We start from the raw sequence: 23,827 nt of genomic DNA, 5'->3' as shown, positions 1-23,827 counted from the left end.
AAAGCCTAAAATCATCTAAGGCAGGGTAATCAATTAACTGGAATTAAAAGAGTGACAGACAGTGTAGGTCTGTAGGAAGACCTTAAAATACTCTCACAGTAGAATAATACATATTAGTGAAAACTTCAGTATTCTGTTCTACACATTTACCTTTCCAGATTAGAGAAAGGTCAAAATAGTTACAAAAAAACCCACTCAGTTGTTTTTAAATCCCAAATATTTTAGAAGTAATCACTATTAGAACATATAATAGAGCAAAACATGAAATACTCACATGGAAAATCCCCATTTTCCTTACAAAATTCTTTTTTTTTTTTCCCTTTTTTTCTTTTTCTTTTAATAATAATCAAACCAACAGAGATGTCATTTATTTTTCCCACACACACAGAACTGACATTGTCAGCAGCAACAACGAAAGGCTGCTCAGGCTTTGACAAGCCCAGTGCTCAAATTATCACAATCCACTATTCAGAAAGTGAACAAGAGAACAAAAGCAGGACCTCAACAAAGGGGGATGCTGATCCTCTGCAGTATTACCCACTATGCAAGGAGCCACAAAGGTTTGAATAGAGGTTTATACAAGCGCTAAGAAGAAAGACAGAGGTAGCATATCCATGCCTGAAAGATGAAGATTAAATACTTGAAAGCAAACATTTAATCAATTTTAAGCATGCTACCAAGTGAAGAAAACCCCACGTTTAGTATCTTCATTCTTAACTCAATTACCTCTCAATTTTTCCCCCCTCACAGTAAAAACTACCCAAATCCATTCTACCACAAAAAAAAAAATAAATCCTGGAGTCTTAAGAAAATATGCAGCAAGAATATTTGTACAATTAACAATTAGTTCAAGTCCAATATCACTTCCCAACTTGTTTTATATAAGAATGTTAATGCATTTGGGTTTTCAATGCTATAATCTAGTTCCATCTAAGTAAAACAGAAGTGATTCTTGGCACTTGGAAAACAGCTTTAATTCTATTCAACTGCCTTTGAACTCCCAGTCAGCTGTTCATCCACCTCTCCCACATACCACCACAACACTAAAGTCCCCTTTGAACATCCCCAAATGCAAACAAAACAGGCTGTATAAAGGTAAGTGCTTAACACTATGGGAAACAGTAAGGTAGGGAGTGAACAATTGTGGGTTTTTTGTTTGTTTGTTTTCCCTTCTTTTATACACAGATTTCAATAAGTCTGTTCTTTGCCTGAAGGCGTGGAACCTATTTCAGAAGGTCAGAGAGGGAGCAGTTGGTAAATGCATCTCTCCAGTCGCTAGTATACACTGATGCATTTGTTATCATTAGCTGCAAAGAGAGACCAAAACCCAAAGCTGTGGTTACTCCACTACAAATGTCCATTTGCTGGGAAGGCCAGATAGCCCACTTGAGGAAAGAGAATACCAGAAATGCCATCTTACATGCTTAGCGAGTCACCTAAGCTATCACAGCATTAGCTCAAGTCTGATACAACGATTTTGCACTGGTGACACATTTCCAAAACTATTACTGGGTTGAAGATGTAATCTCTGAAATCTGAACCAGAACAAGAAGAACTGAAATTACTGAAGCCCTAATAAAAACAAATCAACCAACAAACAGCAAAGCTCAGGTCTGTAACCCAGAACAAGCAGCCATCACTTGCAGGATCCAGGCTACAATTAGACAACCCTGGATGCTTATGGAGTAACACAGAGACCTACACACAGGCTGATGAAAGTCCTGTAACACTGGTGACAGTATAAAAGGTTATGCCCTGAAAACAGAGAAAACAGATTAAAGACAGCATTTGTGCCACTTGAACATCTGCACAACAATAATAGAGGTATTTCTGCCTATATCACCATAGGGATTCCTGTAAAGTCTGAATTCCTCTACAGTTCAGAAGACAAAAACTGCAGGGTATTAAACACTTTTTAAATGTAAGAATTACAATCAGCACACTGGGCTCCCATGCCTTTGCTCTGTGAAGAAGATGAAATACCACAGCTTGCAGGGGCATCTCTCTTTACCATCACATACAATAAACGTTTATTTGTACCTGTCAGGGAAGGAATTTCTAACATAAATATCTCTAAAGTAACGACGTTAAGCCTTGAGAAAACAATTCTAACACGTCTAATTAATTTGAACTGCCTCCCCAGGTTCGTCTGTTTTGCTCAATACAGACATCTAAGAACTTGAAATACAGGGAGGCTTTTGTCACAGCAAAGAAGTTAAAAAGTCTATCTGCCAAAATGCATTCTCACATAAATCTGACAATCACCCTTCCCTGCCAGCCTGCATCTTTCTCCAAATGACTGCTGCTATTCTCTTCCTTATCCCCAAGAAAGCTGCCTTAAGCCTAGCTCAGAAAACCCACACACATACACTGACGTGTGTTAAATCTCCACTAAAGCATACGAACACACACACAAAAAAAAGAAAATAAACATAAAAAACAAAAGCACTTGAAAAGCAGGAGAAAGAGATGCAAGGCAAGGAACACCAGCAAAATCTTTACCTCTACATTTGTTTTCAGGAATAAAACAAAAATAAGTTTTCTCAGTTTTGTCTCAGCTAGAAGCAAAGAGAACTATAGCGTAAGTATCTCAAATGGCAACATTAAGTAGAGCTGAATATGTGAACACCTTTAACAAGAAAAAAAAAACCTTAAAAAAAAGACGACTCTTGGGCTTAATAATCAGTACAACTTGCAGTTTTCACTTATTTGAAACACAGTGAGATCTTCAATTCTTCCTACATACACCTGATCCCCAAAAGACAAAAAATCTCCAAAGATCTAGAGGCTACGTGCTGTACCCACCACTGACTTGGACTTCTGAACTCAAGTCTCGTAGAAACTCACTCTGATTTTGGAAAGCATTTTTGAGCTGGCAGAGCATGTCATTTACAAAACAGAAGTCTATTCTGCAGCAGAGTAATGCTACACAATTGTTTATTTCTTAAGACAAGAATCATTCAACAACTATTCACACTCTCTCTTAATGAGACAGAACTCAATTGCCTTGGTATATTTGAAGTGACAACAGCAAGCATGGTACGGGAGATTTATTCAGACCACAAAGTCTCCTGCGCACACTAGGACCCACAGTTACATTGCTATTAAACAAATACGACAATTAATTTTTGCAGTGTTTTGAATCCTGTTGTTACCAGCCAAACCTCTCTGCAACCAAAGCCCTGGAATTGTTACCAAAAGGCAAGGGAAACACAAACACTGATTTTAATTTTGAGCACAACCAGAAGACCACCCACAACTTAATGACCTGCAGGCAGAATCTCCCCATCCTCATACTCTCCTCCAGGGTTTACTACAAACAGGGATGTGTGAATGGAAAAGAATGCTATGGGTTGGCATGCAGTGGCTTAAATATGCTCCAAATCGCGTCACAGAAATTCTACGTACAAGTATTTATCTAGATTTAAGGAGAAAGAAAAATCATTAGCATCATCACAAAATGCTCAGTTGCAAAGAATCACAGGCATTTGAGGAAACAGATTTCTTCAGCGTCCACTCATTAGAAACCTCATAAATCAGTATTTGTCAGAAAAAGCAAAAACATTTAAAGAATTCAAGTGTAACACAGGGCCCTTCTGCATACAGGAAGGTCTGGAGCTCTTCAGCTCTTGCAAGGCTCCAGTTCTGATAGCAGCAGTCTCAGAAATCCTGCTGCCACACAAGGAATTTTACTACTTGCTGCTCCAAGAGTATGTCCAACTGTACAGGCATTCTCCTCACATTTTTTCAAGCAATAATAGCCAGAACAGAAATACTACACCTGAAAGTTACTCATTGAAAACAAACAAACCCCAACATCTGTGCTCCAGAAGGTATCATGCACCTTCCCAGGAACGCAACTCAGTATATAACTTGTGAGATTAGTTTAATTATCTTCTGTTCTCAGTCAGAACACAGAGTTCAAAGCTGAACATGAAACATACATGGTCCAGCTCATTCCAACAGACGACTTCAGTTATTACGCACACTTCTCCCAGCTACTGTGTTAAAGAAATTCAACCACCTGCATAGACAGGAAGAGTCAAAGCAAAAAATAAACAACAGAACAAACAGGGCACATTCTTTACTTGTTCTTAGTAGTAATTTGAATTAGGTATTTAGAAAAGGATAGCTTTTTTTTTTTTTTTTTTTAATCTTTAAGTTGTTGGGTTGTTTTAAGAAAACAAGTAGGCACGCTAAATACATTGTGTTCTAGTTCTAATAACCCACAAACCCTCCTCTTGCATAGGAAGCAATTTAACTTCTAACAGGAGAGGTAAGAAATTGTGAATGTTGTTAGGTAACCAGCATGCTAACCACTTTTAGACCACTCCTACACATACTAAAAGAAACCCACCATGGAATGCATTCTATTATGTTTAACTCATGTTCTGTAAAACATAAAGCAAAATGACATTGTCCCGAAATTCAAACAACTCTTCTAAACTATCAGATGAAAATATCTCACCTATGAATAAAAATGCTTTTTTGTGGACTTCTCTTTTTAAAGTGGGTACCACAATGCTGTACCTCTGGACATGATACACCTCCGATAGGAGGAATGCTTTTTTCTTTTTCCTCATTGCAATATGTGGAACAGCCACAGAACCCATAGAAGGAGCAACTGCAGCTCATCACAAAGGCTGGAGTGACAGCAGTCACTCCAATGACAATGCTCAGAGCAACTGCAGGAATTGGAACTGCTGCAGGGATTATCCCAGGAGCTGGAGAGTCTGTTGCATTGTCATCAGATCCAGAAGTATTCTCTTCCCCTTGAGGATGCTGAATAGTGTTGAAAAGAGCTTGATAGGCCAGGCCCAGCATGCCACAGTGGTCTGTACCTCTTTAGAATTGCTAGGGTTACAGACCTTTGGAGGTGTCTGCTGCTCTAGACACCTCCCCATACCATCCCACACTACCTGCCACTCAGAATTATCCTGTTTCAGGGCAGGTGTCTGGGTGATATTATTCTTAAATGTTTAATTTTAAACATAAGCCAAAACACATTCACAACACATAGCAATAGAAGCAGACGGGTTTGAACACCCCATGGATATCCAAAATTCTGAAGAGCTATTGTAACTAGCTCTTCTTGAGCTGATCCTGGCAGGTGGCTGAGTGCCTCACAGTCACTGGCTCACTTCTCCCCTTCCTGATGTGATGGAAGAGAGAATTGGAAAAACAAACAGACAAAAAAAAAACCAACAACAAAAACAACACATGGGTTGAGATAAAACTTAGTAAGATACAGCACAATAGTTTTGACTATGTATATATATACATACATACATATATATATATATATATATATACATATATATATATAAAATGTATGTAACAAGTGATGCACAAGCAATTGCTCACCATACCCCAACTGATGCCCAGCTAGCCTTGGAGCAGAGGCAGAGAGAACTCTCACCCCCTTCAAAACTCCTTCCACATGATGTTATAGGGTATGGAATACCCCTTTGGCCAGTTTGAGTCAGCTGTTCCAATTCTTTTCCCTCCCAGCTCCTTGGGTTCTTCACTGAGAAGAATCACAGGCCTTGGCTCTGTACAACCCTGTTTAGCAGCAACTATGAACACTGGTGCGTTTAAACACCATTTTTCTCCTAGAACCAAAATACAGCATCATACCAGACACTCTGAAGTAAACAATTTCATCCCAGCTGAAACTAAGACAAATAAAACTAGCTCAATGTATATCACAAATTATTACAGAGAAGATAGCTGGAAAAAGAGTTCCTTTATTAGGTTATCAGATAAAACATCTGGAAGCACATTTCCAGACAGTATACCTTTCCAATATGTCATCACTGCTAATTTTCATGTTTGTTTTCTTTTCCCCCTGTTAAAAAGCAAACCACTTAATCATCCTCCCCTATATGCCTTTACACTCACATCTGCAAAGCCTATTCATCAGCCTTTACACCAACAGCAGTGAAATTACTGCCTACTATACTAGCCACTACTACTGCAGCATTCACCTATTACTTCTATTTCTTCTTCAACTATCAATCACCATACAGCTTTTGCATTTCATCTACTTGAACAACAGGATCCTTAAAGCAAAGATCACACAGAACTTACATCAGTAAATTCTTGACAACAATCCAAGGAGTAGTACGGTTGAAAACAGCACATAATCAAGGCTGTCATTAATAACATAATATGGTGCTTTACTTTCATTGCTTATCAGACAAGAATTTGTATAACTAGCTATGGTATTCAAATTACTGTAATTATAATCTCTTTGTTCAGAAGACAACTAAGGATAAGGTAGATGCAGTGCTTCACTGAGAATCTTAATTCTTACTAGGATAAGACCATGCTGTCTATTCGAAAGAAAAGCTCTTTGTCCCAGCCAACACTGAACCTCAGATAACTACAATCTACAAAATATCATCTGTTATGTAACCAAGACCATCAGCTATTATTGCTTAATTATCAAGCATAAACTTAAATGGACTCCTCCTTACCATCTTCTTGTGATATTCCTAAAAGGAAAATAATGAACTAAGTATTTTTCTTCTTGGATGCAATTCAAAGTAAAAGAACTTTTCCAAATAAATAGCATTTCAGCCCGGGAAAAAAAGTGATTCAGAGATAAAAAGAGACTGGTTCTATATTTCTTAATACATACTTAGTGCAGTAATGAAGACATGGGGGAGTTTAAGGATCAGGTATCACCCCAAACATCACCCTGATCTACAACATCCTTGTTACAAGGTGCAGTTTCTGAACCCTTACAATGTATCTAGAAAACACACAGAGGCACCTTGGAGCATCTGTTCAAAATGAAGGCCTTCTACACACCATCCTTCAGAAGTCCAGTACTAATGTCCTTTAATAGCTTATTTCAGAGAAAATAGTTTACAATTCAAAACAGACTTTTCCAGATGTCACCCGTTTATGACAGACACTTAGGCAATGTCTCAGCTGGAAATCTAAGACTTTCTGAGTGCTATTAATAGAAGCTTGCCTGCCAACACAGTACAGAAGCATGCAGACCATTGGCTGATCAGCATATTTTGATCCTCTTTTAAAAAATAAATTATCAGCTTGCAGATTTCTGAATCACCTGAATCCACTGTTTTCCATTAAGACTCAACAAGAGGCACAGCAAAACAAGTCCCAAAACATTGTTTCAAATGATGAAGACTGTAAAAATAACCTGGTCTCTTGCTTCCAGCACTTAAGAAATCATATCAAAGTACAGCTGATTAGGAAGAAGTGGGCTAACAGGCTCCGTTTTCTGACTCAGGATTTCCACTTACATTTGAGTCCTGAAACAAATATAGCGATGCAAAACATAAAAGGAGAAAAGAAACACAGTGAATTGCCTCTTGTATACTTTCATTGCTAAACATGAAATATTGAAGCTTTTATGACTACTAAGCACCTTGCCTGGCTAAATGCTCCCTCTCTCATAGTCTCTAACTTAAAAGGCTTTTGGCAAACAGTTTGCCCAAAGAGGCTGTGGATGCCACCCTCCCTGGAGGCATTAAAGTCCAGTCTGGATGGGGCTGTGTGCAACCTGGTCTAGTGGGAGGTGTCCATATCTATTGGGGGGGGTAAAAAATTGGTGATCATAGAATCATAGAATTACCCAGGTTGGAAAAGACCTTGAAGATCATCAAGTCCAACCATGATCTTAAAGGTCCTTCCTAACTCAAACAATTCTATGACTCTAGGACTTAACAATTGCAGCAATATCAGGTATAAAAGAGCCATGGTCACAATACAGAAAAAGAAAGAAAGATTTGCTTACCCATCCCAAGGATCAGAGCTCACCAAATACTCCCAAAGGAGGAAACTCCATGTAGAGATCCCTCCCTTGTAGCACCCAGCCCTTAAATGAGGCTTAGGGAGAACCAGGTTCCAACCCTTCTGGTCATCATACAGGTGAACTGCTTTCACTTGTGCTGACTTTCACAGGGCTGACCATCTCCTTATCAGGTGCTCAATCATTGGTTAGAAATTCTCAGCAACATATCCCATATACCCACAAATCCAAGTTTCTCTGAATTTACACTGCTGTAATTTCCTACACAACTTTGTGTGAAAACATGTTAAGAAACAGACTATACACTTGGATATTCCCAAGTATTTGTAGTAACTGCAATATATTTTTAATACATATTTTTTCAAGCTTCCACTCAATTTCATAAACAGTCATTAAAAACTGGTCATATTATTCCATGGGGAAAAAAACTAAACAATAAATACTGAATTCAGCAACCTTCTAACCACTGGAAACTGTAAGCAGTTTGACCCATCACTGTTGAACTCTATCAAGATAAATAAAGAGCAGGTGTACAGAGGTCATTTATAACACAACTGCTAACTCAATGCTCATGAAATAAGAACATTTTATACCTTAATAAAACTTCAGAGTAAGGGAACTGCTTTTCAAGACAACTTGCAACAGCAATTGCTTAGACCAAGGAAGCTCATTTAGATAGATAAGTTCCACCCAACCTTTCTTACTTCCAGAGACCCTCTTCTATAAAGTCTGTGAAACGTTTAGCTGTATTTTCTCTAATTACATCACTCTGCCTATAAGAGAGTTATGAAAAACACCAGAAGCAGACAGCAGCTTTTACTAAGACTTCCCACTCAGTTTACCAGGTAGAACTGGAATTGCCTTTTCTTTTTTAAATGACAACTCTTCATTAAGACAAGGCTGTGTCTATGCTCCTAACCTGAAATTTTCTCAGGGATGGCGTTGGTTGAAAATGTTAAGCTGATTCATTTACAAGCAGTAACTAGAAGTCATTAACTATCAGTTTGGCAGGATGCAGTCAGTGGTCAGCAGCAACTAGGGATGCAGCTGTTTGACAGTTGAAACATATTCTATAGAAAAGCCTGAATGAACTGAAATTTGAAAAGAGTGAAAGGTCCCAACAGAATGGAATGGAAGGTCCCAACAGAATAAAGAAACATTCAGAAAAAAGAGTTTTCTGCCACTGATGCAGGAAAAAAAAAAAGAAAAAGAAAAAGAAAAAAGAGCATAATTGAAAGAAATAATGGAAAGATTTTCCCCAGCTCTCATTTTCACACAATACACTTCCATAACTTTAGTCAAAAAAAGTCACAGATTAAGCTGAAGACAAATTTCCTTGTAAAACAATTCTGCAGATCATTGTTTTACACTTCAGTAAAGGAATTCTAATAGGATTTGGCATTTTGGATGTCTGCGCTTTGTATACTTGCAGAAAGATCAAAAGATGATGTATACCACAAGTTTGTGGTTATTTTAGACATAGTTTTACTGAAAACCAGCTTGGCAACGTTGTCTGAGAAAACAGAACAACACCACAGCCCCCCAGTGCATTAACAGTGAAATAGACAAGTTACTCAAATATTACAGATGGAGCTGTTTCAATATTGCCTGACATTTCAATTGTTAGTCTCTGTTTATATTCACTTAAACTTGCCAAATTTCAGCTGCATTAGGCTGAAATTTTCCACTGCAGTCACCTGCCTCAGGCAGAAGTTTTTGCAATGTTTCAACGAAAATTATTTCAACCAGTTTCAAGACAAGATGAACTCAGAACATTTTGTCTACAGCCCTAAAGAGGAAAGAAGTATTTCCAACAAGGCATTCATTAAAGTCTTGTGCATTCATTCTGAACTTGAAAAATCACTAAATGATTATTTTGGAGTTGGGAATATGTCCTTTGCTATCTCCATTACCATATTTCCAGGCCTGACCAAGTTATGAACATCTGGGGGACCAGTCTCCCCAGATCTGAGGTCATCATTTCAGTTGATAAGTCAGTAGCCAAATTCTTTTAAAATCTCTGTTCTCACTGATCACATACTAGCTGCATCTTTGAAGTCTGCATCAAACTAGATCATGCATGAATGATGACAACAAAGAGGAAACAGGTCCTTCTATGCAAACAGTAGTTAGGACTGCTGCAGCATTAGGAGCCAGACTGTAAGACTTCATTCTTGGCCCTAAAACGCAGAAAGTACCTGTTTGGAATAAAATATGAAGGGGATTAAAAAACAAAACAAGAAAACAACAATAAAACAGGTTTGTAGAAACAGAGTGCCAAAATCACAGCCCTTTCCCCTTTCTACCTATTAGTTGAGTATAAGAGAAAACAGATCCTGCAATAGAGAATAAAATGAGAAATCTGAATACAAGAACACTGGGAAAAACAGGTGAACCTGAGATACAGCATCACAGTCTTTATCCCTTTTACCTGAAAGTAAACTTACAGCATCAAATTCTTGATATCTATCAATCACGCAGACGTAATTGTGGCAAAGACCTACATTCCATGCTGACAGTCATGGGTATATGTCATTAGATAGAAAACAGAGCTTGTACATCTTCAACACTCAACACTACTGATGACCCAAAAGTGAGTCCATCCTTCTACAAACATTTAAATGAAAAACCTCACCATCAAACAGCTTCTATTTATAGTACAACCACCTTTCATCCTATGAATATAAGAAAATCAGAGTACGGCACACTGGTGGCTGTCTGCACTGCACTACAGTTATCCCAAGGATATAAACTAAAATACAGCAGCATGCAGTCAGATAATCAGCAACTATCTGTACTAAAACCAAACTCCAAATATACTGGAAGTGACCTTCAAGAAAGTATGTACATGTGAGAGAGAGATGCAAGTGCGCGATTTAACACTGAATTAAAACTAAGGTTTCTGTGCATGTAATGGGAAGCCATTTGTTAAAATTGGGAGAACAAGAACAACCTCGACTCTGGCCACAGCTGAACTAAACTAGTACTTGGCTGTTCCCTCAAATCTGCTGGCACATATGTGTGCATTAGTTACTCCTTCAATTAGTTCTGTAAAGCCAGCACACAAGAGTTGTAGCAATAAACCTGTGCTACTTTGAAATGCCATTATCACTTAAGAAAAACGTTTCCTTTTAAACTTACAAGAGGTGCTGATGCACCTTAGCAAATTCCTAGCAGAAGCCTATGCCTTCATCTCCACATTCAGGAACAAATTACTTCCTACAGTTGGTTACAGAAATCATTCTTTCCCCTAGAAGAGACATATAGATGAAAACAATGAAAGCATTTACTCCCTCCCCAGTTATGTTGTATGGAAACTGTGGAAAAATGCAGAACGAGATGCCAACAGTCACTGCTTATTCATCTGCACGAAAAAGAAGGCAGTCAGTTGCACGTTTTAAACAGACACCTGTAGATTAATAACATTTCTTTAAGTATTTTAAAGATGGGAAATGGCCAAGATCTAACCAATAATTACATGTGCTCTGTCAGGATTTTGTGGAATAAGACTTGACATCCCTTGTATCTCCCAATAAATGCTTACACAAAAACAAGACCAACAACAAAAAAAAGAGCAAAGAACCCTCACAAAACAAGAATGCCACCACTCAAGACTTAAAGAACCCACTCAAAAAAAAACCAAAACACTGAGATTTTTCCCCCTTTTATTACGTTCTTATTCCCCATTACAAAGCTTTCAGGTAAGATGATGGTGGAGGAAGGAAATTACACGATCTTACCCAGAGGCAAGCATCTTGTACAGTATGTTGGAGGAAAAAAAAAAACAACAGGGAAAAACATGACACAAGTCAGCTGGCTCAGCAAGGATTAAGAAATACCTTGATAAACAGTTAGTGATATGAAAGGCAAAGCTTTTGGCTCCAGCTCAGAAGAGTAATTACTCCCATCTGGGCACAGAAAACCTGAAAAGGGATTAGTTTCAAATGGCACAGAAAAAAAAATTCACAGCCTGACAGTCCGTCTTTCACAGCTGCATTAGGTGGGTACACCAAAGGGTGTTTAGGCCAATGGCTAGAAGTATGAGACTATAAACAACAGCGAGCTCTGGCAGGGGTACGGGTTACCTGCTCTTCCCATGAAGGCATGAAACTGGTGGAAAAAGAATGTACTTTTAAAAAGGTTTGTGCCAAAACAAAATCCCACCACTACCGATAGTCTTTACAGAGCTTTTGATTTATTTTTCTCATGCATACCTATACTTGATTGAATAGCCAGCTACAGCAGAGCTTTATAAGGGGTATCTTCAGTAATTCCTAACATTTGGAAGAAGCCAAACCCTCAAAACTATGGTTGCAAATCTTTCATTCAAAAACCACCGCAGAGTAAGAAAACTAAGTATTTGCCCATTCTCACAAATATAGTCAAGTCTCCCTTCACAGCACAAGGAGTGGGCAAAGAAAGTATTGCTTTCACTGGGAAAACTTTATTCTGCTATTTTTCTTGCTGACTGCTTGTTTTATGTGGGTGTGGTACTGTTTTTATTGTTCTGGACTATATTTTAATTGATGGCACAAAGCCTGGAGTTTGGGATTGGCATCTCTTCCATCATTTATGTTGAAATAAATAAATATATTCCTCTCTTTTTTTTTTTTTTTTTTAAAGAATGAAATACACACTATACTCTCAATTGCCAAAAAGAAAGCAGGCTGCTACAAAGGGAGAGGGAAAAAAACAAAAACAAAAAGCAGCAAATAAACAGCTTGAAAACCACCCCTAACAAAAGCTTTCAGATGGCTCCAAAATCTACCAGGGATCCTAGAGAATTCACCATCTCAAAGTCTCATCTCTACTCACCATTCTCTGAAATACCTTTGAAAGACCAAGAAGCAAAGATACAACTGTGGAAGCCAGCAATACTGTACAGTAGCAGAATGTCTGTATAAATCTGATTGTAAGACTGAAGATCAAAATTTGACTTCAATCTCAGGCATTAACTAAGAAGATGGGAACGTACTGAATTGGTAAAATATATTCCCAAGAGAAATAACGGCAAATTAATAAAGCACCTCTTCAAGCTGTCATCAAAGAGTTTGTTTGAATCGAGAGGCACTGAAACAAATATAACAGGACAGGGAAGGAAGAGTTGTTCTATCCAAGTAAACACTAATATAAAAAGAAAAAAAACACAGCAACAACAACAAAAACCAAACAAACTCACAATACAGCCTTAAATTCATGATGAAAAACTTGTAAATCTGAACCTTTTGTTTACAAGCAACATGAAAGCAGCACCTACCAAAGCTCAAAAATAACTTCTTACCAGTCAGTACTTGAAGCTTTATTTCTCTATAGTATTTTAATGAAAATATGCTGTTACTAATGCTGTCAAAATAAGACATTTCTCCTATGGTAAAGAAACATTCGCAGTCTGTTTTCTAACCTAGTAATTAGAAAATTGCCTTTCTATAATCTGACAAAGAAAGAAAGAATCCCAGTTTTTATTCAGCTGTTGATTCACTGTCAGTCTGCCATGTTTTTGCAGCCGATAGATAATTCCCATGACTGTTGAGTTAATAACAATCTTGACTAGTCTTTAACATCAGCAATAGTAGTAGGCAATGTTATTAGTGATGTTCTGCTTTCTGGGGAATAAAAAACAACAAACAAAAACAAACAAAGCCACACACATGTCCCCCACCCAAACAAGCAAGCTGGAATTATTTAAAGAGAAATAAAGTGTCAGCACGAAGCTAAATTGTTCTCATTATCCAAGGAATTCAAAAAAATACTTTAATGTTACATTTGCATGAAAATTCTATGAGCTCTTCATGTCAGGCAGCATTTCAGCAAGCTCCCCAAGCACACACAAACAAAAAACATATGACAAACTGTTGTCTCCCAGCTGATTAAAGTATTTCTTTCTGGAACCAAAAACCCACTTAGTTAACTGCCGTGAGTCTAGGCCAACAGAAGTATTCCACCCACTATCAAGCACAAAGTTCAAACCTGAACACAAATGGCATGTCAAAAATGCACAGCTTCTGAAATACAAGAAACGGTATGTCTGAGCAACTTGTTTTTAACCCTGAGCTACTTACTGAATTGATTGGACTGATAAAAACTTAAACAAGCCCAAATAAACTGCCTATCTTACCTATGTTTGGAAAAAGGTGTGTTAAAATGCTTCTTTCCAAAACATTTTATCAGCAATAATGTTCCACCAGTCTAACACACAAAGAATTTGAGAGAGAAAAGCCTACAAATTTTTAACACGTCTGAGTTTCTCTCTGTTGAAGTATTCACTTGTTAAGTCAAAGCCCCAAAGTTCCTTAATCAACCAGAGAAAATGAGTTTGAAGTGTCTGAATCTGTGGGAAAACGGAAGTAGTACAGTCATACACACCATGCCAGATAAATAGGTACCACATCTTCCAACAATTTTAGAGAGCTGGTAATTACTACTGCCCAAACTCCACACATTCGTTATGATTTAGCAGTCTGTTCCACAATGCGCAAAACTCAATACAAAAATAATAATTAAAATATAATTTAATATATGCATTTTAATAAAAGCACAGGTAAAACAAGTTATTTGCACAAAATGCTTGATGATCTCTCAGGATAGCTATGTAAAGGTAAAAAAGGCTAAGTAATAGAAAAAAAACAAAACAAAACACGGCACTTTGATACAGCTGTTCTGCACAGGGAGCACATCAGCAGACTACATGCAAATACACTGAGAAGGTGCAAGCCTACCTGTTCACTTTTTGCAGCCTTCTTAGCAGAGTTATGGTTTCCTTTAGCACCCTCCATGCTTCTTAAAACATTGATGAAATCTTTCTTTGAAACGGATGATAGCAGTTTAGCACGTTGCCTTTCAGATTTCGCACCTTTCTTCACTTTCTCATCAACATTCTTTTGGTGTGTCCTGACAGCATTAAATAACTGCACAACACCTCTAAGGTGGTGGGCAATGGAAAGGAAATGAACAAAAAACAAAAAAACCTTTAAATTCATGTTGCTTTTATAGATATGAACCTTCTATCAAAGAAACTAACCAGTTCAGATGTTAGCTGGCTTCTAGTTCCTAAAAACTCAGAATCTCAGTTCTGTTAAGTAACATTCACTACAATACAAGAGGCTTTCAATTTTCAATCTTTCTTCCCACTTATTACTAGAAACCAGCGACAAAATCCACACACAACTTTTCAGATCCCAAAACAAGCACGATACATTGTACTACCATCAATACAAAAACCCGTTTCAACCCCAGAAGGATGCTAGTCATTCTACAACCAGCTATTAAATTCCTCATACGAGAATTTAAGAGCAGCTGAAGCAGGGGTACAAGGGACAGGAGCGAGTCCTGTAAGGAAACAAGCAGATACAAACAGAACATCAACACGGTGCTCCACAAAGAACTAGACGAGCACCACTACAATAATGCAAATCAGGCAACTGTACTTAGCAGCCATGGATCTGGTGAATTCTCTGCAGAGAAAAACAGAACAGCAGAAACAACTGTTCCGTGTTCTTAAAGCATTAAATTAACCAAATAACAGAGTCTAACAAAGCACTTCTGTTAAGCAAACATTACATTATTGTCTACATTTTTATGCTTTCACAAACCATTTGAAATCTCTTGTTGAATTTGATACTGTAAAACATAGATCAGCATATAAATCACTTGGCTCCTGCTAGTCACTTCTTAAGAGTTCAATCTGATTGGAAACAGACTACCTGCACAGGCCTTTTCTTCCCCTTTTCCTCCCTTTAAGACATACATATATTTAAAGAAAGCTTTCAAAAAAACTCTTACCTTGTGGCAATTCTCTGAAGATTTCTCTCTCTGTCTCTGTCTCTGACAACATCTGGCTTCACTCGGCACATCATTTCCCACTCCCGCTTTTTATCGAGCTGTTATAAATATTGTTACATAAAGTAAGTGGCATGGGGCATTTAAGAATGCAGCATACTCTAACAACATGCAGTAAGAAGAACAAAAAAAGATAAGTCAACAAAGCTCTGTTTGGTTGATGGTAAGGGCAGCTCCAACAGTGGACAATAGATCTAAGGCTTGTCTCTTCTGCCTACCAAAATAGGACCCCAATGAAATCTCAATCATTTCCCTTCTACAACAGAAAGTTGTGACAGAGTGATGTTTCTGGATGAGACAAGCAAAAAGGGTATTTCATTAAGTGTTTTTTATACAAGAAGCTTTTCATGGAATTTCAGAGTCCTTATCTTTATAATTTCAGGCAGACTACTATGAACTCACAAGTTTATGACCAAGTTTCGACCTTTGACCAAAAGACCTGCTGCGTTCTAGCTCGCATCAGCAAGAAATTAAGAAAAGCCAGACTGACCTGAAGTTTTTCTAAGGGTGAACTGGTTAGCTTAGAGACCTGCATCTTACCTCTGCTTTACAGTACTTCCACATTTACTGGGTAACAACAAATATTTAGGACAGCTAGAATTGAGGAGATACCTTACCAAAGCTCTATTAAAGGGGCAGGCTGTAGCCTACCTGCTGACTGTCCCAGATTATCAGCAGAAAATTTTGTTAACCTACTTAAACAGAACTAGCAAGAGGAAACATTAGAACTATTAATGAATTTTCAGCCTGGAGGTGAAACAATTACAGTGTGGAATTAAAATTCCACCAAAGAAAAATAAAATAAAAAAACACTAAAAACCACTACAGTTTTATTTTCTTTGCATCATTTTCAGAATTAGAAGTAATTTAGAGCACAGACACCACCATACCACCTACCATGGAAAACCAAAAGGGGCAAATTGAATCAAAAGCACATTATGGATTACTGAAATCTCAACCTTGAGGCCTTTGATTTTGGACTCACAAAAGAATTTGACTGCCTGCTGTTCTGTCTTCTCTTCCTCATCTTCTACAAGTAAAACTACTTTCACTCCTAACGTCAATAAAGAGTTACATCTTTCATTAGCAATAGCAAACAGCAGTCTCCAAGCTTAAAGCTGCTTCTTTCATCCTCTCAACAAAATCACCTTAAGATGGCTGACAGCAAACACCCTACTGCCAAAGATCAGCTTATCTGATGGCCCAGAAGAAACAGTAAGGAAAAAACCTTGACAGCATAACTGCCTGGAAGGTCACAAAAATGAAGCTGCCTGAGGGTGAGAATGGCAGAGAGATTCCAAAACTGAGAAATGGGTGCTGCTCTTCAAAGTCCCTGCTTGGGTGATCTTGCCCACATCCCTATCTGACCGTGACTGTACAATGAAATGCCAAGTCTTTTTCTCACCTTCATCCTCTTCTCCAGTCTTTCTTGTTTCTCCTTTTCTCTCTCCTTCTCCAGTTTTTTATTCTTGGCCAAGATGGTGGACTTATTTTGTGGTATCTTTTTGTTAAGCACTTTTGCCATGGCATCTGCCCAGCCTGAACCAGGACCAGCTTTGGAGTCCGCACTCTCTTCATGCCCAACTGCTGCCACTTCATCCTCATCATCTCCATCCAAGGCTTCATCCCCAGAAGAATAGTTGTCATCTGGAAGTCCCGAGCTTATCTCAGAATCTAGAATATGGGAGGGGAAAAAAAGAAAAAAGTATAAAGATTTCCATCTCTAGTAAGGTCCCATCCCAAGTTCAATTTGTTCCATATGCAAATGTTATTAGAGCTCAGGGCCATACACTGCTTGCTTTTACAACTAGTTCTTCAAGATACTGCTTGAGCAGGTATGAAACCACCAATATGAATTTACTAGAAAGTACGCAGTGTAAGGGCTTTCTACTCTCACCAATGTTTTACAGTAATTTAAGAGGTTGGATAGAAGGGAGAAGATAGTCCTGGAAATTATTACTATATTAATGAAAATTGTTATGACTAGGATTGTGAAATTTGGGTGAAAAAAAAGGTACGTTCCAGTTAAAAGAAATTATTAACTGCGTGTATATATACACACGTGTCTATGTATGGCTACATATACTTCTATACACACTGCAATAGTGACATCTAGTGTTTAAATGTATGTAGGCAGATTAAATTGAAGGTAGGGAAGTATTTCATACATGAAAGTGATGCATACTTCAGGAAAGAAACAACGGTCCAGGAAAACGATTAGCTAAGCACAAAGAACAAAGAAGGGAAACTGCTCCGTGAAACTGAGACTCAGATTTGTGAAGTACCTCAAAAGTAAATGAGCTTTTCTGTTCCATTCTCTGTTTCTGCTCAAATACTTCAAACACAAATAAAACATCCCCACATTCACATTTACTTACCCCGTCCCCTATTCAAAACAAAAGTAGGAATTGGAGTTTAAAATACTCATGTCTGGAATCAAGGAATTGTGAGAGAGGAAAGAAAAGCAAACTTGACAGCGAACCAAACACAAAGTATATTCTGCTACTTTCATTAGCTTGATCATCAGTCAAACAATGAAGACTCTAACAGACAGAACAATTAACCAGAATGTAACAAACTGCAAGTTTGGGGTGCACCAAACTGTCTCGTTACTTCAGTCTACCTATTTTTTCAGGTAACTGTGCAAGATGGGCAAGTAGTGTCCTGTGACAATTCATTGCCATTCCATTAATACTTATGCCACCCAGAAGTTTCACATTACATACATAACATACAGTGTATAAGGCTGGGAAGTCCACCAAGTGATTGATAGAACAAAGCTAGCTTCTGACTCCCCTGCAGTCCCACCTGCAAAGAGAGCCAATGGCCCTGAGATGAGCTAATTGATACTCATCTGCTTAACACATAGCTCACTGCCTTTCATCCATCTATCCCTCTCATGCTACTTCAGGAAAAGTATTTCAAAAATGGCAGAAGTTTTGTTCCTGATCAAGTGCTTTAACTTCATAAACATTACTACATTCCTTCAATTAACTTTAGCAAACCCATCGTTATGATAATGAAGTCAGGAGGCACTTGACAAGATCTGTTTTCCGTAGAATAATGGGAACAGCTATTACTGTTTACCTGTTTTTAATCCATCCTAAATTCAATTAAAGATACATAAGACTAATTCATTACTCTACTTTCTCTACATTCTTTTTGAACCAGCAATAAAACACCACAACACCAAAACAGTGCTATAAGCCAGTCTGAACACACAGGCACCTTCAGAACTTAGGAAAACATTCAGTTATCATCAAAGGTAAGATTATTTCTATGTAACAAACATGGACCTGAAACACTGAATGCTTGCTCATTACCTACATAGGTATTATTTTTTTACTACAGCTAAAGTGAACACTTCAGTGTTTTAACTTATACTGTATGGACCAAGACATGATTTTTTGCAATATCCCTGGCTCCTGCCATGTAAAACAACCTATCAGATTTCCAAATCTAGGCCTCCTCCGAGGTACGATATTGCCATATAACTTGAAACAAGGAGTCAGTCCCAACCTGTGGTTCTTACAGCAGAACTAACAGCTAACAGACATCCAAGTGCGAACTTCATATGCTTCAAAACAACTTTCAGTTAGCTATTAAAAAACAAACAAACCACAAAACAGGCTTAAAAAATTGCCATGAACAAAAAAATACTGCAACACGATGCATTTATTTTTTGCTGTACCTAGCACCCTCTCCAAATAAACTAAGAGAATAATACTAGATAATACCAAAAATCATTTTGCAAGGAAACCAGCACTTTCAGCAATTACAGAAAGATGAATGACTGAGGCTTCAGCATTTAGCCAGTCACAGTTTTGAACATATGAGAGGATGCGTCAACAGGAAAAAGTAAAGCAGAAATATCTCAAAGTAACGTACATTGTATTAATTCTATCACAACTGGTACTTGGAGCCGTGTATTAATTTAGAGTGATTCAAGTCTAATACAATTTCCATATACAAAGACTTAATTACGGCGTGGGAATATACATAACATATTTCAGTTGGAAGAAGCCCTTAAAGGCCATCTAGTCCATCTCCCCTGCAACTACGAGCAACACCTACAACAGACCAGGTTGCCCAGAGCCCTGTCCAACCTGACTTTCAGACTCTCCAGAGACAGAGACAGAGCATCCACCTCCACTCTGGGCAACTTGTGCCAGTGTCTCACCACCCCGATTGTAAACACCTTCTTCCTTATATCCAAGCTGAATATCTCACCCTTTTAGTTTGAAACCATTTCCCCATATCCTATCACAACAGACTCTGCTAACCAATTTTTCCCCTCCTTTCTGACAGTCTAAAGAGATACTGAAAGGCCATTCTCAGATCTCCACAGAGCTCTCCAGCCCCAGCTCTAAACATCTCCATACTTCCCTCATTTGCGACTATTCCACAACCTAGGTGTAGGCACGTACATTTAAGAACATCCACCACTCTGAGAGAAGCTCTGTAAGCTCTCCCACCAATCGTCCCTCCCCCGAGATTCAGAGCTGACTGCTCTATGCTCCCCCAGGCCCCCCACCCCCCACACAAACACACACTAGCCAAAATTATTTGCCTGGGCCCCGCCAGAAGCGGCCTGCCGGCTGTGTTCAGTGGAAGAAACCGGAGGAACCCGAAAGCAGCTGAGGAGGCAGCAGACACCCTCAGCCATAGGAACACGCCTGAGGGGAGCTCAGGCGAGTGATACCCCGCCGGCAGGCTACGTGGGGCAGAGGGGGGAGAAGGTCGCAACCCAGGGAGGGGACCAAGGGAGAGGAACAGGAACATCCCCCCTCGTTACCGCTACCCCCTGTTACCGCTAGCAAGCTCCTCGCCCGCTGCCGCCTTCCCTCGTGATATCTCCACGGCGGCCGCCATCTTCACTGCACGGCGTCTTCTGAGCATCTTCCGGTCCGACTCCCTCGCCGCCAACCTGAGTTCCGCCCGACAAAGGTTCCGGGCCGGACTGGTATTCTGAGTGTTCAAGCCTGTAATAAAACCATGGCTAATGAGACGGAGCATGAAACTTTGATCTGCATATGCAGCACAGCCAACAACTAAAAAGTAAATAAGGTGGCGCATAGATATGCAGCTCACCAGTGTTTCCTGAGATTTTAAATGTGGTGGTTTGTTGTGGGTTTTTTGTTTTCTGAGGTTGCTTGTTTGTTTTGTCTGCCTAATGTTCATATATCAGCAATACTAGGAGAAGTCCAATTACCTTGGTTATGAAGTTACTGCTAGTTCACACCTTTGGAAGCCTGTATGGGAGAGGACTAGGGATGCAATATAGGCATAGCAAAGTGTACTAATTGGGGTTGTCCTGTGGAAACATGTATTGGCTGGAATTTCTTAATCCTCAAAATCTTCATGGTTTGATAATGGACTAAGTTACTGTATTTCAGCCAAGATATAGTGAGGTGTACCTCACATCATACAGAAAGGCAAGAGTAGAGAACTCTTCTTTTGCTCTTCATATGTGGAGCAGACAGCCAAAATAGGACATTCCAACTCTGAGTCAGAAAATAACCAACTCAGAAACAGAACTGGAGACCAGACCACTATATGCAGCCTTTTCTAGCTGGCCAGAGCTTGTGTGCAACTAATACCTTAGCACTGGAAGGGTATGAGAGGTGTCTTTGCCCGATGTGGCACCATTGTCCTCCAGCAGGGAGAGAGAATAAACAGGAGGTAGAACAGAGAAAGCATTTTCTTTTCTTATCATATCAAGCTGCAGGGGGAAGACCTGCTTGTGCCTCAAAACATAATCCAGTTTTAAGAAGAACATTAATCCACTGAGATCCATGAGGCATCTCACACAACTTACAAATACCATATCAGAGTAGCTAGAGTGTGAAGCAGGTATTCCAACAGCAACTGCCCTGAATTAGTATACCAGACTGCGCTTCACAAATACCTGGATTCTTTTGGTTCTTGCCTGTTTGGATCCAGATTTTTTTCTAGATACTAGAACTTCTTGTTCCACATAACAAGGGATTCTTATCCACCTTTACTGTAGAGAAAAGAGCATATATTCGTAGTATCTTAACATGCCAAGGAGGTGACAGAGCATAAGTAGTTTAGAAAAGAAGCCTGCAAAAGAGTGACATAGGAAAAAAGGGAAAAAAATAATGGAGGTATGAAGCTTTAAAAAGAAGAGAGGTTGCTCTGTGGGGCTGTTGCTTTTTATTGTTTTGTTTATTTATTTATTGCAACAAAAATCACTGGCATCACTGATGTTCATGGAGACAAGGCTAAGAAATTTGGAAAGAATTTTCTTTCATAAAGGAGTAGTTTTTTGGGCTACAGATGTGATCCTTATGAATTCCTGTGTACCTCAGAGGAGTTGTGAGAGTTGTGTTAAAATACGAGGGACTTTCAGAGCTTGCTGTTTCTCTGTTTGAGTGCCAGTCTAATGCTTTCTTTTGATGTTGTTTCCTTTGGAGCTGCTGAGCTAGCTGGAGAGATTTGCTGAACAGTTTGGTGAAGTTTCCTGATCTTGGAAAGTGATGAACCAGCACCAACAGTTCCAGAAAAAGACCCTTGTGACCATAAATCTCATTCTTCTCAGGATCTTCAGTGCGTGACTAATATCTAACAACTCCACATTTTATTTTATTTTTTGGTAATTAACAAATAATAACAGTGCTCAGCAGGCACACCAGCACTTCTCCCCATGCACTTAAACTGCTTCCAAACTGTAATTTGGGACCCTAATAAGAGTCAGAACCTAATTTAGAAAAGGGATGAAGATGTAAATGCTTGCAAATCAAAATTCAGTGCATGATTCAGTAATGAATTAACTGATTTTCTCAGACTCTGCAGAAAACTATATTCCAAAGAGTATGAAGAAAGACACATGGATACATACATTTCCCCTCTAAACACACAACATATGTAAGTATCCATGACCCTGCAGTAGTGTAGGGAGCTTTTAACAAGAGCAGTGCTTTTCACTTTATATCGATCCAGCGCTGTGGATTTAAGCACAGAGACTTTCTGCTTCCAGTGGCCTTTGGATCAAATCCTCATGCTTAATAGACTAAGAATAAAAATAGCACTGTGATCATTTCTAAAGAATCATATTACCTGTTCTTTGTGTGCTAGGAATTGCTATTGGCATCCAGGAGAACTGAGCATTTACACGTTCCTCATAGGTTTCTGGCATTATCCTCAACTTCTCATGAATTGTGGCCTTATCTAGAGTGAATGTTTCAGTGTTTCTGATTTGTTTTCCTTTGTGACTTTCCCCAGTGACTGCTACCACTCTCTTCCTCTTTGCTTTTTGAACAAATTGCTTTGAATCACTTGTATCCCCAGAATGATTGTCCTTTCAGTTCCAATGAGGGCTGAATCCCAAGCCAATGTAATAAAGTTTAAAATCTTTGCCACTTTCATAGGTCATATTCACAGCCTGGTTGCTGCACTAAAAGGGATCAATAACTCCAGATAAAAGATGAGCATGATAAAGCACTCCAGTGCCACAGGATTTAAACATGTTGATTCTCATTTCCATTTCTTTGGCTAGCTGGTGCCATATTTTTCCCCCCAGTTCTTCAGGGTATTTACAGATTAAAGAAGAGCACCCCATGAGTAAATCACAGAAACTGTTCCGTCACTTGATAATCACTGTTCTGTTAAATGCCATGAATTGGCATTTAATAAGTCATTATCAAAAACTACATGATCTTTTGCATTTTTTTTTTTTGCCTCATGTAATTTATAGTCCAGCAAGATCAAGCTGAAGCTTCCTTTTTTTTTTTTGTCACTAAGTATTTATTTGGACCCTGAGTCTTACAGACATACAGCAAAGTAAATTTTAATATGTCAGAAATGGGGAAGAGGGAGAAAGACAGAAAGGTAAACATAACATTTTAATACATTTACACCTATATTTGGAAACATAAATATGTCTTTTACAACTTAGATAACTACTGAACTACTTGAACAACTGTTATCCTCCTAAGTGTTGAAAACCACATTGTATACATAAAAGGCTTTGGGGACTGAGAGACATGGCCTGAAAAAATGATGGCAAACAGAAGAAGTGAAAAATTGCCTGTTGAATGTGGCAGGTTATCACAGTGCATGGAATTCTTGGAATAATCCTGAGTAATCTAAAATTTTTGTTTTCCTAACTTTTTAAGAGCTCGAGTTTGCAGCTATCTCAATTTATCTGTATGAGATATTGATTATTCTCTATTAGATCTTAAC

General features: G+C 38.6%; 1 protein-coding gene across 1 annotated transcript in view; it reads right to left on the bottom strand.

The window, feature by feature from the left end:
- Positions 1-20,580, bottom strand: part of RRP15 (ribosomal RNA processing 15 homolog) — a 28,328-nt gene extending 7,748 nt beyond the window's left edge. Inside the window, exons 1-4 of the mRNA XM_072333615.1 lie at positions 20,434-20,580; positions 17,028-17,296; positions 15,566-15,663; positions 14,503-14,704 (exon numbers count right to left, since the gene is read on the bottom strand). Of these exons, the coding sequence (XP_072189716.1) occupies positions 14,503-14,704; positions 15,566-15,663; positions 17,028-17,296; positions 20,434-20,521 (657 nt within the window). The 5' untranslated portion in view covers positions 20,522-20,580. The remainder of the gene's footprint in view (positions 1-14,502; positions 14,705-15,565; positions 15,664-17,027; positions 17,297-20,433) is intronic.
- Between the last annotated feature and the right edge of the window lie 3,247 nt (positions 20,581-23,827).

This window comes from Excalfactoria chinensis, chromosome 3 (assembly GCF_039878825.1).
Source record: "Excalfactoria chinensis isolate bCotChi1 chromosome 3, bCotChi1.hap2, whole genome shotgun sequence".
In the NCBI taxonomy this organism is placed as follows: Eukaryota; Metazoa; Chordata; class Aves; order Galliformes; family Phasianidae; genus Excalfactoria; species Excalfactoria chinensis.
This window is presented reverse-complemented; position numbering and strand designations above follow the sequence as displayed.